Raw genomic sequence first — 17199 nt, forward strand, 5'->3', positions numbered from 1 at the left:
CCAGTTTTCAGCACAATTGCTGTTTACATCGTGAGTTGGCAAATAGTTTGTAAAGGGGTGACTTTGGTCTCTTGATTTCATCAACATCGATCACGACAACACAGCCAATTACATATTAAGACCAGACAAGTGCAGTTGGGAGGTGACACAGAATCCTGATGCATATCATGTTACAGTCAGACACAAACAGGATGTAGGACCCGACCTTGAGTTCGCGCAAATGTTCACAGCATTAGGTCTGCAAAGTGTTCAGCTGATGCACATTTACTGGAAAGGAAAATGGGCTTTTGTAACGGTAGCCGTGCCGACACAAGCTAAAATGTTTCTCCCGCCAGGACAACACCCACATGAAATTCAAGCTTTGCTCGCAGACGAATAAGAACCAGCTGGAATGAGCAATCTGCACCTCCAAGTCTGAGTTTATGGTTCTTGCCCAGAAAAGCATAGCTCACAGCCGTAATTGTATAGTGGTTCCTACTCTGTGTTGTGGCCGCAGCAACCCCGGCCGATTCAGGGTCATGGCAGGTGTGTGTTGCTTTTGTAATTGTATTGTCTGAAAAGACAAGATTGTCTGTCCACTTGAAGTGTGGTGATGTAAAAATACACTAGTTTTGACCACACCTGTATTTTTAGTAAACATCATTAGCATGCAATGAATCAAAGTATAAGGTACGATGTCGGAGATCAAGAACGCTTTTGTTGGGAAAAAAAGCCATAACATATCATTTCGACAATACGGGTATCAAACCCGCTATTTCTTGCATGTAGAGCAAGAACTCTAGCCTTTGAGTTAAATCCCCCCGCTGCACAAGAAGGCTGCCACAATTTCTGCAACACCAAAACACTAATTAAGATGTGTCATTTTGAGTCAACAAGGCCATGTCCACAAAGGAGATGAGGTGACCCAGAGGTTAAGGTGATGGACTGCTAGTCCATTGTGTTCTGCACGCATGGGTTCGAAACCCATCCTCATCGGACTATACTCATGCACCAGTTTTGACACCACCTGTGTTTTTAGGAAACATCATTAGAATGCAATTAATCCAAGCACCCGGTACGATGTGGGTGATTGAGAATGCTTTTTTGGCAAGAAAAAGGCATAATATACCATTTAGAGAATGCAGGCATCGATTCCACTTCATCTCACATGCGAAGTGAGCGCTCTACCATTTGTGGTCATACAAGAATGGGATTTGTTTTTGTGTACTTCGAATGAAATGTTTTCCGCATGTTGCAGAATTTTCCACAGGAAAGAAATCTTTAAGATGTATCACCAAAAGAGCTGAACTGCCCAATGTGGGGGTCGAACCCACGACCCTGAGATTAAGAGTCTCATGCTCTCCCGACTGAGCTAACCGGGCCTTTTTCGGCCAAGATATCACTTTTAATTTTTTTTTTAATTGATGTAATTGATGTTTTTTATTTTTTTTTTAATTTAACTGACCAAGCACCCAGGCACTGTTGGGATTTGAACCCAGGATCTCCTGTTTACTAGACAGGCATTTTGACCAGCTTATCCACAGTGCCAGCAGTGCATCTGGCACCAACACAAAAACAGTTCGCCAATGAGGAAAAATGTTCATACAAGGGAGGGAGTCCAAAGTCCAACACATGTGTGAATTGAGAGTCCCTGGGTGGGCTCGAACCCCCAACCTCTCAGTTAACAGCCAAACGTGCTGACCAATTGCGCGGCAGAGACTACAACAGCATGACTGCAGTCAGGTTTCACAAAGTGCTGTCCACCTTAACTCTCGGGTGGTCCGGTCTGTTACGTTTCAGGTGTCATTCTGAATACTGCCCTTTCGCAGGAAAAGAGCCTTTGTAATTTTTCAACATGAGCTCTAAAGAAAGGTATAAGCTGAGATATACTGAATTGGCCAGGAATCGGACCTGGGGCTCCCGCTTGGCAAGCGAGAATTCTACCACTGAACCACCAATGCCACGTTGGGAAACCCTGTCGGAGAACAAATTAAATTGTCGAGTGGATGTGCCTCTGCAAAGTGGCGCTGAATGACAAAACATCACAACACACGCACGGGATGCCAGGGGAGGCCGAGTACTAACAGAGCTGAGCGAGAGGGCATGAGAAAAAAATTAGTGACCTTGTGGTGATTACCCGACAGCACCAAGGATATGGTGCATGTCTGATGCGTAATGCATGCCAGGTGATGTTCATCTAGTGAGCGGACATTCTTGTGGGGGACAAGCTCAACAGTAGGAATGTTAAGAGAACTGACCAGTCCGCTATCAATGGTCCGCCCCAGAGTCAATTAATGCTGTGGTAGGAGAAGCTTCCCCCGCCCAGGATATCGTACCTTCCACCTGAAGTCGGCCCACCAAAGCGGATGACGCTGGGGAAGAGCGTTGGCGTGCTGGGCGAACTGGACAGCGGGAAATTGTGTGTAGGACTCCCACAGTACAGGCACAGCGACAGGCGTAGATGGTGACTCCTCTCCGCTGACGAAAGGCGACTGGCTCCCAGTTGGATGGGGACGACACTCCCGATGTGGTCAGACGGTGCTCCGCTGCTGGAGCAGGGAGAGAGGAGTGGTGCCGGAAGAGACCCAGGAGGTGGGATTTGGAGCCGATGTGTGGGTCGGCGAGGCTCCGCCCGATACGCGTTTCGTAGAGCCTTGTCATTCCAGCAGCTCTCTGTCGCTATCCCGGTTAGCTCAGTTGGTCAGCATGTGGTGCTAATAACGCCAAGGTCATGGGTTCGACCCCCCGTACTGGCAACTCTTCTTTATGTGCTCCAGGAACAACAAAACGGTGACAACCCACTGGCCCCCATATCCAACATCACACCACCCACCTGTGAAACACCCTGCACCTGGTATTCCCAGGCAGTCTCCCATCCAAGGACTAACCAGGCCCACCCCTGCTTAGCTTCCGAGATCAGACGAGATCAGGCCTTTTCAGGGTAGTATGGCCGTAAGCTGCCAGGTCAACTGAAAAGGTCCTATTTGAAGGCGACGCAGGCCAAACTAGACTCCAGCAAAAAGTTTAAGTTAGCACTTGTGTTCTTATTTAGGTTTCAGAGTAATTTGAAATTTGAAGTAAATCTAGGAAATATGAATATGATATTGTTTTTCTTGCAGTACATCTCCACCCAGACAGGTGAAAGAAATGTATGCGAGAGAAATTGTGAACTTGTTCCCCTACCTCAGAGACCCATTCTCCAAGAATGGCTATGTGAGTTTACTCTTATTGTTGTTATAATGTTAAAATATTTTGAATCCTACCAGAGCATATTTTTTTCCACTTTTGTCACTAATAAAGTGGCTGTTTTTGTAATCCTCTCATTGTCCAAGGAGCATTATTATGATGGAGATAGTGGTACTGGGTACTTGGCCTGGAGAATTAAAACTATTCAGAGATGCAGTGCTAAAGACAAGCGGTCATTATTTGGAGGTAATCCTATAATAATGTATTGAACAGTATAGTCACAAGATCAGTTCGTGCCTTTGTTGTATGTGTTGCAATGCCATTCAGCCAATAAACATTTTTTCTGTACAAGTACAGTTACATCCAAGTGACTAAAAGTGTAACATGGTCCTTGACCCACAGCAGTCAAGCAACATACTATCTGATTTTCCTCGTTTCAAAGACATCAGAGGCTTGGTAATTATCTCATTTTGACAGTGGGATGACACTTGAATGGTTTTCACTTCAGTAGATGGGAATTGTATTATTATTTTACAACTATTGCACCTTTTAACTATGACTGACTGTAATCCTGAAATTGTCACCAAACATACCACTCCAGGTTGAACAAGATTTTGCTCTGATGTTTGGAGAGGATGTATCAGGCAAGTTTCTGGAGAAGTGGCCAACCACATTCAAGAAGAAGATCATCCAACAATACAGAACGATTCCCTCCATCAGTGAGCTTAAGGAACTCCTTCTGGCAGCTGATCCTTCTGAGGATGGGGATGAAGTGGATATTGACTATGGTGAGATGTTTGCAAGCATATATTCATTTAAATGAGAAAGTGCATCCAAAATGTTGACTGGAACCATATATTGAACAAAATCGCAGTGTTTGGCTTAACCATAAGGACTTTTAGAATAGAGGAGCTTCTTGTGGTGATTTTAAAGTGCCATCTTTTTTCTATACTGTAATAAAAATGCTGCTGATATTGCAGTGCACTCAATTATATAGGTGGTCCACATTTCAAGCGTGTTATCAAACTTGTGTTGTTACAGGTTGGGACAGTGACCTCTCATCAATTTTACTGCTGCTACACTTGATCCCACCTACTGCTCTAGGTCGGAAGAGGCCAGGAAAGGTGTCTGCGTCCCGGGCTGAGGAGCATCTTGTGGTCTTCAAGAAGGTTTGTATTTTTTCCTAATTGATGATGTATATTTTACATTAATTTATTATGTAAACATTTTAATATAATATCACAACCATATATAGCGGTATACCGCTGTGACTTCATTGTCTGTACTGAGGTGGCATTTGATATGCCTGTGTTTTGTAAGATAAAGACTATCGCTGTGAAAGATGATATTGTATTGCTCTCTGGAAAACTGATGGAAACCCTGTGTTTTGATGAGCATTACCATGCCTTTAAGGTTAGGCTGCATCCAGACAAAGTTTTAAAGGTGTTGGACATAAATGAGCTACCTTACTTTGATGTTCAAATGGCATATGGAACATCAGGTTCCTCATTGTATGTTGTCCCATATTGCCATTTTATGCCGACCTAAGGTCAGTGTTTTTATATTCTGTACCTGATGTTGATATTTTGGCCTGACAGGAAAATAAAAGTTGTTAAATGTATGCTATTGTTGTAATGTGTTTTGTACTCACTTGCTATTTAGCTATTTACAAGACAGATTTGGTTAGAGTTAATTTGACACTGGAAAAGAGTAAATAAAGTGTAAAATTAACACCACCAACAGTTATTTACAGAAATAGTATCAAATTTTATTAATACTGTGCAGTGTTAACAAATGTTAGTATTTACTCTATAAGAGTTTTTTCTTCACTGCAAGGGAGTAAACAATCAACACAGTAAAGTGTAGCATCAAACCTTATGAGAGTTATTTGACCACTAATGCAGTGTTAATGAACAATTACATTTAACTCCATCAGAGTTGATTTATTACCACAGAAGAGTAAAATATCAACACTATTCAGAGTACTATTTACACTTTCCCGAGTTAATAAACCTGTAGTGTTAAATTTGAATAACACTATACAGTGTTAGCCAGTGTTAATTTTTTACACTATTTAGTGTTAATTTAACTCTAAAATTTTAACACTATGAAAAGAGTAAATTTAACACTAGCTGTCAAAAAGGTGTGTGCATGATTTTAACCATTCGTATTCGTAATCTTAAACATTTGTATGTCAATGAAATTGTTGTACACAAAATTCTGCTGTCATATACATGAATCTGAGAAATTGTGCGGGTTAGGATTTTTTTCATGTGAGTATGAATCTAAAAGCTGTGAGTGCAAAGTCTTGTGAATACAACTCTAATTTCTACGACTACGTCTCTTCTATAAGCACGAATTAAAGTTTGTGGGTACGAGTTGAAAAGCGTTAACATGACGTCACGTAGGTCACAGGCAGGTCACAGAGAAAATAATCGAACCTCGATTCCTCCAATCGCGCGTTCGCCAAAGGAAAAAATGGCTGACAGCAGTGGACCGAGTGGAGCTGCCCGCTCAGGAGAAACATCACAGGTAAAGTCAACAACGTGTTTATCCAATATTCATTTCATAAAATTGTACTTTATTAAACAATGTACAGTTCATGGACTTACAGACTTACTCCTTTAGCTCGCAAACTAACGACATGCCGGTGACGCTAAGTTAGTGCTAGCATTACTAGCATCAGAAGTTGGCTTGTGCTAGTTATTTAGCATTGACCTGCAAAATATGAAATTATGTGAAATTAATTTGCAAAATGATGTTGATCAAAATACAACTTTTGTCGATTTGTAAATGGTGTTATTTGGCGTATGAATCTGTCCATCGTATAAGTCCGGTCTCTTTTCCTCTTTGCCAATTCTCCTCTAGGCCATGTGCATTTGTTTACCACAGAGGAAATCAATCAGTGGACGATGGAATTATCATACACACATTTTGACGTCTGTATTTGTGTAGTCTTATCTGTCAACAACAAGAGATTCCGGTTTAAGGGGCGCGTTTGTGTCGCGGTAACCAGCAGCACTATTACTCTGAAGCTGTTGTACTTAAGGTAAAAATGAACCATAAGGAAAATATCCCATGCTCCTCTGATCAGAGCGGCGTCGCTAGCAACGCAGCGATTGGCAAGGCTCAATAGAGCCGGCTATAATAATTATTATTATTTGCCTGCAGTCAGTTGCTAGAGATTAGGCGCACAAGTGTGGGTTGCATGGGTCCAGATTAGCTTGCTGTTTGATGTGGATGCTGACCCAAACTCAGACTTGAAGTTAAGGAGAAGTTATTTTGCAGGCACTCTGTACAATCGTGCAAAATACCCATGTCTGTAACATTTGCTGTTCAATTTTGTCTTTTCTCTCACTCAGGTCCAATTAAGAGACATCATCAACACAGCACAAAATCTGGTGTTGATGTTAAGTAACAGCGTACAGGAGAATGTCAGACAGGAAAGTACAGGAGAAACAAACTAGGTCCCTGATTTAAGTAGAAGGCAGGGAAACGTCTGCAGATGTTTTAAATTCTATTATTTACCTTAGAATATTTTCTGGGCTTCAGACCATTACCATGTGAACTATTGCATAAAACAAATTAAACAAATTTACATAAGCTAACATAATCATAGAATGTAGACATCTTCTAAGTTTGGTTGTTTTTTGTTGATGGAATATAAAAGATGAGAATAATAGTATGCCTTCTTTTTAGGTCCTTTCCAGGATTTTTTCAAAAGGAGGCAAGAGGCAAAAGACGTTTTGCACCATATAGGACAAAAGAATCTGGGAAGAGTTTTTTGGTGAGCTTTTTTCTTCTTGAAAAACAATATGAAAAAACACCAAAAGGAGAAGAGGAACTGCCACTCATGCTGGCTGGCCTTGGCAAGCGTTCACTAACCATATCCGAAAACATGACACATTCAGAGGTATGCTACCATTCATTAACTGCCTTGTGTCAAGTCAAGAGAAAAACACCCATCTTAGAATTCATCTTGATGCATGGTTTTATTAATATTTGCATGATGAAATACACAGTAGTTCATAAATATAGGTCATTGCAATAAAGCTCTAACTATGCTTTTGTCTCTAAGTTTTCAGAGTTGCTTGTCAGTGCATATCCAAGATTGGCAAATATCTGTGGTGGCTGGATGCTGCACAAGTCCACAGGTATGTAGTCAGACACACTGGATTAACGTTGTTCCAAAATACTCTCTATATGAGTAGTTATTGAATTTTCAGGTTTGTTTAGTATCTATAATTCATTAATTTTAGGTGGGGGTGGACGGCGGAGCTTGGTTGTTATTCCTCCAGATCTACATGGATACACTGGCCAGCAGCTGAAAGTAGTGAGCGGGAATGGAAAATACACATTGTACATTTCTCCTTTACAAGAAGAACTTGATACAATTCCATTACCACCTGAAGCAAAGGAGTTTGAGAACATGCCCAAAGCCCAGTGTACAACCTGCAAGAAAATGATTCCTCTTCAAATTCTTCCAGTACACATCAAGGAATGCAAGACAGACCTTGTAGATTTGTCCTATTCTGCTGAAGAGGTATGTCAAAGTTTTAGTCTTTTAGGCTTTATCTCACAGCTGTTTGTATTGAAAAATGAGATGTTATCCTGTATTATGCTCTAAACACTTACATATTATTATTGTTTTTCTCCCCCAGGAAAACTGCAACGAAGAACATGAAGATGAATTCCCAGATTCCATTTGCAACCAGACAGACAAGGTGAAATTGTTTGTGCCTTCCTGGTAAATTAAGATATTAATCTCTGGAATAATGTAAAAATGTATTCACATGCCTTGTGGATTCTATTTTAAGACTGCAGAGGGTCCCTTTGTGCAACAATGCATTTCAAGTTGACATAATTGAGATCCATGCAGCCACATGCGGATTACGGTAATATTAATGATTTTGTGCAACTTTTCAAAATGTTTACCTACATTCATTTGACAAATTACATATAAGGAGATTGCCTTGCAACATTTTGTACGTATGCAAGTGTTTATGTCAAGATAATTTAGGACAAGTTGTTATTCTCTATGTGTGCAGACCTTCAGATAATGACGGCCATGAGTCAAGTGGATCAGTACCAGTCAGTCAAATCAGTACCTTTCAAAGGTAATATTGTACATTACGTAATTATGGTGGCAAATTATGTCATCTGGATAATATGCACTTTAAATTGATACTGCAGTATCAATCATCTTTTTCCTGTTGAAAAGCTTTGTAATGTGTTCAGTGTGATCACAGAGAAATGTGGTAATCAAAAAACATTGTATGTTTATGACACATTTTGCTCTTATCTTGATTTACATGAAGCCTGCTCTCACCACTTAGAGTTTCAATACTTAACCCTATTTTGTATCATTGTAAATATATTCAGGCAGTTTATGCTGTGTTGTTTTGTTTTGGTTAGGGGTGCAGGAGAGATCATGGCAGCCAGCCTGGCACAAGGCGGACCTTGTCCTAGCTTCATGCGCGAGTGGTGCGTCAGATATCTCTGCTCCGGAGACTCTGACAGCATACAAGTGTCTGCCAGTGATGTAACAGATTTTGAAGTGTCACAGCTTATTGAGAGGGTAAATACAATTTTATTAAAGTTAGTAATTGCATTAACCTCAGTATGATATAGCTTGCACAATTACTTTTTAGGTTTGTAGCCTTTAGAGAAAAATGATACAATGCAACTTAATTTCACTTGACACCCACTCTGTTTTCAGATAAACAGCGCCAGTAATGACAACATCAGTGACCTGGTTGACGATGTTGTGACCTGCGGATACACTGGAATCGTGTCTCTGGAAAACAAAGACAGCATGATAAGGTACGTTGGTGACATTTTTGATTTTCATTAAGGTAAGGGTGTGTAGCAGCATAGGAGTATGTTCATATCCCCCTATGCAGCGTGTCCCGTTAAACAGAGTTCACTGCCGGCCAATCATTGGGTAGGTGGAGAGTATTTAAGCAGCGCTCCTCTCACTGCTTCTCTCTCTCTGCACGTCCGTCTGTGTACTTCCGGGTCAAGTGTTCGACTGAGACAGTGATCGGTGTGCTGTTGGGGCATACGCGTTTTTCGGCGTCCTATTGTGGTGAGTGTTATCTCTCCCTCTCTCTCTCCGTTGTTGTGTATGCTTGTAGTTTGCTAATGCGAGTGTGGTCATAGGTGAGACGCCCGTAGCCGCCTGGGTTTACTCCCTCGCTCCTCTCATGTGCCTGTGTATCTGCTTAAAAGGTATGTAGAGTACTAAATATAGGTCGTAACCGCATCATCGGCCTTATAATTAATTTTAACATCTGCGATAGGTGTAATCTGCCTGAATGCCAGCCGTCTGAGAACTCCGCTGTTTTGTCTCCACTGCTTTGTCTCCGCTGTTCTGTCTCTGGGGTTGCTCTCGTTGCTTCGTCTGCGCATCCGCTGCTTGCCTTGGCTGGCTGCTTTCCCGCCGCTGTGCTGCGGCTTGCCGCTGACCTGTTCCGCTGCTGCTCGGTCTTGTGGCTTCGCCTGGCTGGGAGCTTGGCGCTGGTGGCCTCTGTCTGCGCTCTGGACTGCTCTGCCTGCTGTGGTCGGCCCGCGTGCTGGGCTGTGACTGATTTGCCAGGCCGCTCGGCCTCTCCTGACGGACACTACGTGCAATTTCTATTATTATAGAATTCCGCTTTTATGCGTGTTTTAATGGTGGGGTTGTAGATCCCTTTTTGTTTAGTTACAATTGTATAGGTTTTGCTCTTGTTTAGATTATTTCTATAGGTTTACCTTTTGTTTTAGGGTTATTTTGACTTAGTTATATTTTCTAGTCTAGTTGTTTTATTTGATTTTGGGAATTGGGTGGATTTTCCTTGATTAGTTCTTCTTTTGTTTATCATGTTGTTTTGCTTGTTTAATTTGTGTTTAGTGGCTCTACCTTTAATTTAGTTAGTACAATTTTGTTACTTTTTGTTTAATTGCTTTATTTTGTTTTTGACCCCACTAATTGTTTTATTCCCTTTTCAGTTGCTGAGGATCGGTGGTGGTGCTGGTGGTCTGGGTGGCGGTATCCCCTCCTTCCGTGTGCGGTGCTCCTCTGGGATTGGTTTTCTTTGCACAACCCTGTGTGAGTGTGTCACGTGTGACTGGGTGCTTTTTGAGTTGTTTTGGGTGGATCCCTCCCCCCTTCACTAGCCCATTGTCCACCTGGTAAGCCTCAGCACCTGATTAGGTTTCCCTCGTCCCCTTCTTGTGTGTGGCATTTTAACGGATGTTAACTTGTTAATAAAATCTATTAATTCTTTTTATAATGTGAACCATGTCTCCAGCCTCATGAGTATAATGAACCTGTGTATGCCTTAAGAGGGAAAAAAGAAAAAAAAGAAATTGACTCTCTGGGTGAAATTCCCAGGGTGGCGTTGTCTGGTCCTCGAAAATCTCTGGTGTAAGCCAGTATTCCTTCACTCCCTACCACTGCCACAGGTGTATTGTACAAGAATTTGTGACTTGAGTTAGGCTACTTGTTTGGTCATGTCTAAAGCATGGATTACGTGGATTAAGTAACATGGCATTGTTTCATGCAAGGCTGTGTTGTTTAACTTCTTTACATGTCACCTAATAATAATAAAATAGGTTTTTTAAGTTGTTTTGGCAGTTTTTCCCTCTACATCCAACAGGTTTACCACTTAAGTATATTCTCCTGATGAAACATTTTGTCCATTAGAACTGTTATACTTCACTCCACCATGAGAGTCATCCCAATGCTCAACCAGCTCAGAAAAGGCCTGCAGCTGTATGATCTATCAAAAATCATGAAGACTCATCAAGACCTCTGCCTACCACTGTTTGTTCCAGGGGAAGATAATTAGGTCTATTCTTACATTTTAGACTGCTTTTAATTGAGCATGAATGTCTTTTGCGAGAATTACAATGTTTATGCAGACTGAAATGCACTTCCTTCTTCTTAAAGGCGGATGCAGGCTTCCTTCTAGAGAGGTGCCGCCCTGTCTTCAGTGAGATTGGTTCTGCCAAGCACCAAAAAGAAGTAAAAATCATTAACTTTCTCCAGGACTACCTTCAGGAGATTGAGGATTCTGGTATGTTTTAGCCAAGATAGGGTAATAAAGACATTAACTTTTTCTGCTATCCTGCAGTACATTTGATATAGTGCAGTGTAAATGGTTAATTGATTCAAAATAAACAACCCATTCAATCTAAGCGTTTTTGAAAACTTGATGTCACTATTTAAAATGAATGTAAATGATGAAATGTAATATTGTGACCTAGAATAACAGTTTGATTAAACTAGACATGAAGGGCTTACAGATGAATGACTTGCAGTTATATCTACAATAATATAACAACATAGTGCCTGTCATCCAGTCACAACAAATGCTGCTTTTATTAAAATCTCTGTGGTTTCTACTGTGATTAATCAAATGTTCTTATACTCAAAAAGGTCAGTATGATTTGTGTATATGTAAGGGATTTTTTTCAACTTCAAAACTAAAATGTATTGTTTTCAATTCAGACTAACATTGTGTTAATCTCTTCATTAAGAACAAGAGGGCCCCAACAACAACGTTACTCCAGAAGGCTTGACTGTAGGACGCATCATGCAGTGGATGACTGGACAACGACATAAGCCTGTTCTGCCAAGCGAAAAGAAGGACTTTGTCATAAATATGAAATTCAACCATGACTGTGATACGCAACACACTGTTTGTTTTCCAACTGTAAGCGCCTGCAGTCGTACTGTCACATTCCCTTCAGCTCACCTGAAAACATATACTGAATTCAAAAACATTTTGACACTAGCCATATGCCATGGGCAAACTTTTGATCGGGTGTAACCGCTCAGTGTAAAGGAAAACAAGTAACTGCAACATGTCAGATCATATGTTTTATTCTGGTCATTTTTGTGACAGCTTCCTTCCTTTTCTGTAATCGCCACGTTGCTCTTTGGAATACCCACAGTCATTTTGTTTTAGAAAAGTCCAATTTAATTCTGATGATGAATAGAAATTTCATCGGAAAGTTCTCAGTAAAAATGTTTGGGACTCCTATCTCATGTTAAATTGAACAGATGTCAGAGCAAGTCTTTTTTAACAAGTAGACTGCAAATGTTTACCTTTAGTTTATGCTATTAAAATCTTTTGCAAGATCATGTTATATCTCAGGCATTTCTTGTGTTGCCATTAGACTTTCAATACACTGAACCATTGTTATGTAAATGTCTCTGCCAAATGACTCTGATGAGGCCAAGGGATTTATCATGGACTGTACAGTTTCCATAATATGCGGAGTCAGAGGGCACTCAATTTCCTGGACTTGAACTCCATATGGTTCCTCGTGCACGGCATCAAACATTTCCCAGTCAGTTCCAAATAGCTCCATGTTCTGGGGAGGGGGGGGGAAATCTTTTTAATATTTTGTATGAAAGAGCATTTGTTAGCGTCATAGAATAACTGCCTGAGTCATATTTTAAGGTTTTTAACACAATAATGCACTGTGAATCAGCAGTGTTAGGGGAACTAGGTAGAATCAAAATTTAGCTAAAATATGATTAGGTTATAATCGGTCTAATAGGTCTAATAATTTTGAATTATTTTAAAAACATACCAAAGCACACACTGAAGTACACAGGCATAGTGCAGTGACAACAGAAAACCATTGAAATAACAATAAAAAAATCATACGTTTTTATATATACCTAAGCCTCCACATATTCAGGTTCAAAACTTGTCAACTGCACTTTGCCTTTGTAAACAGCGCCTCAAGTGTGTGCTTCCACAAACCTGCAAATCTTCGTTCGGGTCACAAGGGTTCTTCATATGACCCAAAATCCAGAGCTGGTTTGGGGAGAGTCCACCTTCAGACTGTAAAGGATGGTTGTCCCAGCCTTCTGTGAAGGTGTGAAGGGCATCTGCCAGACGTGGAACGAAGACATAGTGGGCACCAAACAGATGAACAACATCTGCCAAATGCAACAGGCCATCTTGCTCGAGACTGTGAAGAACTTCATAGAAAAGGTGTGTCACGCTGGTCCAGACATCTCGCCACAGGCGCTCGATTCTAGATCAGAAACAGGACTTATTCCACTGAAAAGTAATAATTTAAATTGTCTGACCAAAAAAATTTACAACAATAACTTCCCATTTTACATCTTACTATTGATATACTATAAATTATGTGAATTGTTTATTGTAACCTCTGATTATGACACTCCGCCCAGCAATGAAGCTCCCTCTTCCAGCACCTTTAACAATGAACATGGTTTCAGCAATTGAGACGTTTTCAATGCCTTCATCGCCCCTGACCCTGGAAAATAGATGTGAGAAATGTCCAGCCATATTCATCACAGCAAAAATATTCCACTGAAAATTACTAAAATTAGTAATTAGTGCATGGAAACAATAGCACAAGTTTAAATCATTGTTTACCTGGAAGGCCAGCCATAGTCTTCCACTGCCTTCATAAAAAATGAGTGAGCAGTGTTTGAGCAGTTATTTGTTGCAGGTTCTAGATAGAAAATCTGTGTAGAAAGACAACGTTATTAAGGCCTACAAAACATAAGATAAATAATCTTAATTGATCCCCAGGGGAAATTCAGGAGTTATAGCAACATCAGTAAAAGCAGGAACACCATCGATAAAAGTCAGGAACCATAAGCATAAAATAAAAAAATAGTAATTGAAATCAGCTTTCTGACACATTACATCTGCACTATGTCCATACATTTCTTAGTTAGCATATGTATTCTCTGGGTAGAGAGTTTCTACAGTCAAGACAGACATGGAAATTAATTGGAATTTTTAAAAAAAAGTTTATTTATTAAAGTTCTGAATATACAATGTTTTAAATGTTTATTCCCTGCTCTTCTCCTCCTGTACCTCCTCCTTTGTATCCTCTCACCTGCCTTCTCATCCTCCTACCTCTCTTTAAACTCCTCCCTTTCTTCTCATTAATGTCTCCTCTTCCCCTCCCTCCTCCCTCATATTTTTTCTCCATATGATTGGCCAGTCAGTATTGCTCCCTATGATTGCCATTTACTTAAATTGATAGAGTAAAATATGATAAACGTTATGAAAAGTTTTGAAAATTCATTGTTTATAATGTGTGTGAACCGTGTGGATAACACATATGCAGTTTATGAACAGTGAATACATAAACACAAACGTAAACAGATAATGAAGCACTGTAATAAAAGGTGACCAACCTTTCTCGAGTACCCATCTATTGCACCAAATATGACAATGTTGTACCTTGAAAACAAAATATGAAATGACAATGAGCAGTCACTCCACCCCCAATAAATAAATAAGGAAATAGTTAGTAAATAAAAAGTCTTACCGTATAAGCTTGTGGTTTGTGTCCACATGGACTAATGACAGAGGCCCCTGCACAAAGTATGTCCTCCTTACTATGCACCCCAGCAGTGTCATCCTTTCCAAAACCCCTGGAGCATCGACTCTGTGCATGGACTCCTTGATGCGATCCCATTGAACTCTATGCCCATCTGATTGCAGACAGCCTTTAACCATTCTATATCCTGCATTTGGGATCCTGCTTTTGATGGACCGCACAGCATCATCCAATTCACTGTCAGTTAAGCTGCTGTATGTAGACCTTGTGGACAACCCAAGTTCACGCATACACCGGAAGATTGTGCTTTGGCTGACACCCAACAGGTTTGCGATGCAAGACACTGGTAAGGGGAAGTCGATGAGCCTGGACAGCAGCTCTTCAGAAAAAATGAACCTTGGTCGACCTCGTCCTCCAGCTCTAATAAAAGCACAGGGACTCTCCTGGGAAACAGCTGCGTGGATCTTGCTTTGCAGGGATAAAAGACAATCCACAATTTCAGCTGGGATGTTTAAAGTACTGGAAGCAGCCGAAAGAATAAATGCTTCTTGATTAACAATGTACTGCAAATAGTCCAAATTCAAGTGCAGTTGATTTAACACATCTGAAATCCTTGATTTCACACGTTCCAATAACTGAGTAGCCACTGGTCCCTGTAAACAACAAAATACAAGTTGGATGCATTAAATGCCACTGTTAACTTAGTCATTTACCAACATACAGTACTCTATCAATTCCACATGGGCTGTACAAACGTCCGAAATACTTTTGTATTTTTAGCAAAATTAATATGCCAATCATTAGCTTGCAAGTTAAAACAATAACTCTTAATTATTATAGCCGGCTCTATTGAACCTTGCCAATCGCTGCGTTGCTAGCGACGCCGCTCTGATCAGAGGAGCATGGGATATTTTCCTTATGGTTCATTTTTACCTTAAGTACAACAGCTTCAGAGTAATAGTGCTGCTGGTTACCGCGACACAAACGCGCCCCTTAAACCGGAATCTCTTGTTGTTGACAGATAAAACTACACAAATACAGACGTCAAAATGTGTGTATGATAAGTCCATCGTCCAATAACTAGCACAAGCCAACTTCTGATGCTAGTAATGCTAGCACTAACTTAGCGTCACCGGCATGTCGTTAGTTTGCGAGCTAAAGGAGTAAGTCTGTAAGTCCATGAACTGTACATTGTTTAATAAAGTACAATTTTATGAAATGAATATTGGATAAACACGTTGTTGACTTTACCTGTGATGTTTCTCCTGAGCGGGCAGCTCCACTCGGTCCACTGCTGTCAGCCATTTTTCCCTTTGGCGAACGCGCGATTGGAGGAATCGAGGTTCGATTATTTTCTCTGTGACCTGCCTGTGACCTACGTGACGTCATGTTAACACTTTTCAACTCGTACCCACAAACTTTAATTCGTGCTCATAGAAGAGACGTCGTAGTCGTAGAAATTAGAGTTGCCCTTGCAGAGCCTTCCCTCTTAGGTATGTACATGGCTATATATGTGTGTGTGTAGGTATGCATGTATATATTTATTATTATCATATCTAAAATAGCTAAAAGATCTAAATTATTAGAAAATATATTTTATATAAATTATTATATATTAAGTATCAATAGTAGTATCAATATTATACATACATAACTATCAATAAATATTATTATTATTACTACTATTGTTATTATTATTATTATTATTATTATTATTATTATTATTATTATTAATATTATTATTATTATTATTATTATTATGGTTACTATTATTATTATTATCAATTACTTTACTTTATTTTTATTTTTTTATTTTTTCATTATTTTTATTCTCAATTTTAATTTTTGTGTATGGTAGGTGTATGGCCCCGGGTGGGGCGCCTGGTAAGCTCATACGGGAGGGGGGGTCTCGTTTGTGCAGCTTGGGCTCTGGGTGGGGAGGTGCGGTGCTGGGGTGGGGCATTACCTGCTTCCCTCCCTTCGGTGGGGGGATGGCTGGGTTGTGGTGGATGTGGGGCGGGCGGGTGGGGGGCTGGCTGTGGGTGCGTGGGTAGCGGGGCGGATAGCGGTGGGGGTGGTGCTCTGCGCGGCGTGGGCCGGGATTAGCGGGGGGCTTGCTTGGGGGGCGGGGTGGTGGGCTCTGGGTCGTGGGGGGGCCTCGACCAAGGTTTGGGGGGCGGGGCTGGCCGGTGGCTCACGGGCGGCCCCTGCTATTTGCCGGTGTCTGGTTGGCCCCTTCTGTCTCCGGTCTGGTGGCGGTCTTCCCGCCTCCGGGGTGTCCTACTTGGCGGGTCCGTGGGTGGATGGGAGATGTGGTGGAGACGGGTCGGCGCTGTGGTGGAGGGTGGGACTGGGGGGGCATTCACTTTTTGCGGCTGTTGGGGTGTCGTCTGCCTGGTGGGCTCTGCTGCCTGGTGTGTGTGTCTCTGTCCCGCCCTGGCACTCTTGGCTCACGAGCCCGGGGGGTGGGGTTGGGCTCTTCCCCATGCGGGTCCCGGTTCTCCTGCGGTCTCTGTGGTGTCACTCCCTGGGCTGCCATGGTGACAGATGTGTTGCCGGGGCGCGGTTCCTGCTGTTCTGGTGGTTGTAGGAGCTGCCTCGGGGCGTGTGGTCCGGGGGTGGCGTAGCTGGCTCAATCTCTGGTGGGGCCCTCCGGGGGGGAGCTGGCAGGCCGGACTGGCCGCCACGATGGGCTGGGTGGGGCCC

The 17199-nt window shown here is 41.6% G+C and overlaps 1 protein-coding gene, 2 non-coding genes and 1 pseudogene across 5 annotated transcripts; 2 read left to right on the top strand and 2 right to left on the bottom strand.

The window, feature by feature from the left end:
* The first annotated feature begins 893 nt into the window (after window positions 1-893).
* On the top strand, window positions 894-975 carry trnas-gcu (transfer RNA serine (anticodon GCU)). The gene has a single exon. It is a non-coding gene; the product is annotated as a tRNA-Ser (tRNA).
* Window positions 976-1288: 313 nt separating this feature from the next.
* On the bottom strand, window positions 1289-1361 carry trnak-cuu (transfer RNA lysine (anticodon CUU)). Its single transcript has one exon. It is a non-coding gene; the product is annotated as a tRNA-Lys (tRNA).
* A 1457-nt stretch (window positions 1362-2818) lies between these two features.
* LOC131138942 (5S ribosomal RNA) lies at window positions 2819-2937 on the bottom strand (annotated as a pseudogene).
* Window positions 2938-6894: 3957 nt separating this feature from the next.
* LOC131138358 (uncharacterized) lies at window positions 6895-12451 on the top strand. Of its 3 annotated transcripts, XM_058087200.1 has the most exons (13): window positions 6895-7078; window positions 7244-7319; window positions 7425-7708; window positions 7827-7889; window positions 7983-8060; window positions 8214-8282; window positions 8581-8743; window positions 8885-8988; window positions 9114-9253; window positions 9328-9396; window positions 10156-10255; window positions 11099-11225; window positions 11689-12449. In XM_058087200.1, the coding sequence occupies exons 4-12, from the start codon at window positions 7846-7848 to the stop codon at window positions 11118-11120; spliced, it is 789 nt and encodes a 262-aa protein (XP_057943183.1). In that variant the 5' UTR covers window positions 6895-7078; window positions 7244-7319; window positions 7425-7708; window positions 7827-7845; the 3' UTR covers window positions 11121-11225; window positions 11689-12449. The 3 variants fall into 3 exon arrangements, with proteins under 3 accessions (XP_057943183.1, XP_057943185.1, XP_057943184.1); XM_058087202.1 differs by lacking the exon at window positions 9328-9396 and having other exon boundaries at window positions 11689-12451; XM_058087201.1 differs by lacking the exon at window positions 11689-12449 and having other exon boundaries at window positions 10156-10997; window positions 11099-11177.
* The last annotated feature ends 4748 nt before the right edge of the window (window positions 12452-17199 follow it).

The sequence above is a fragment of the Doryrhamphus excisus genome, chromosome 11, assembly GCF_030265055.1.
Source record: "Doryrhamphus excisus isolate RoL2022-K1 chromosome 11, RoL_Dexc_1.0, whole genome shotgun sequence".
Taxonomy (NCBI): domain Eukaryota; kingdom Metazoa; phylum Chordata; class Actinopteri; order Syngnathiformes; family Syngnathidae; genus Doryrhamphus; species Doryrhamphus excisus.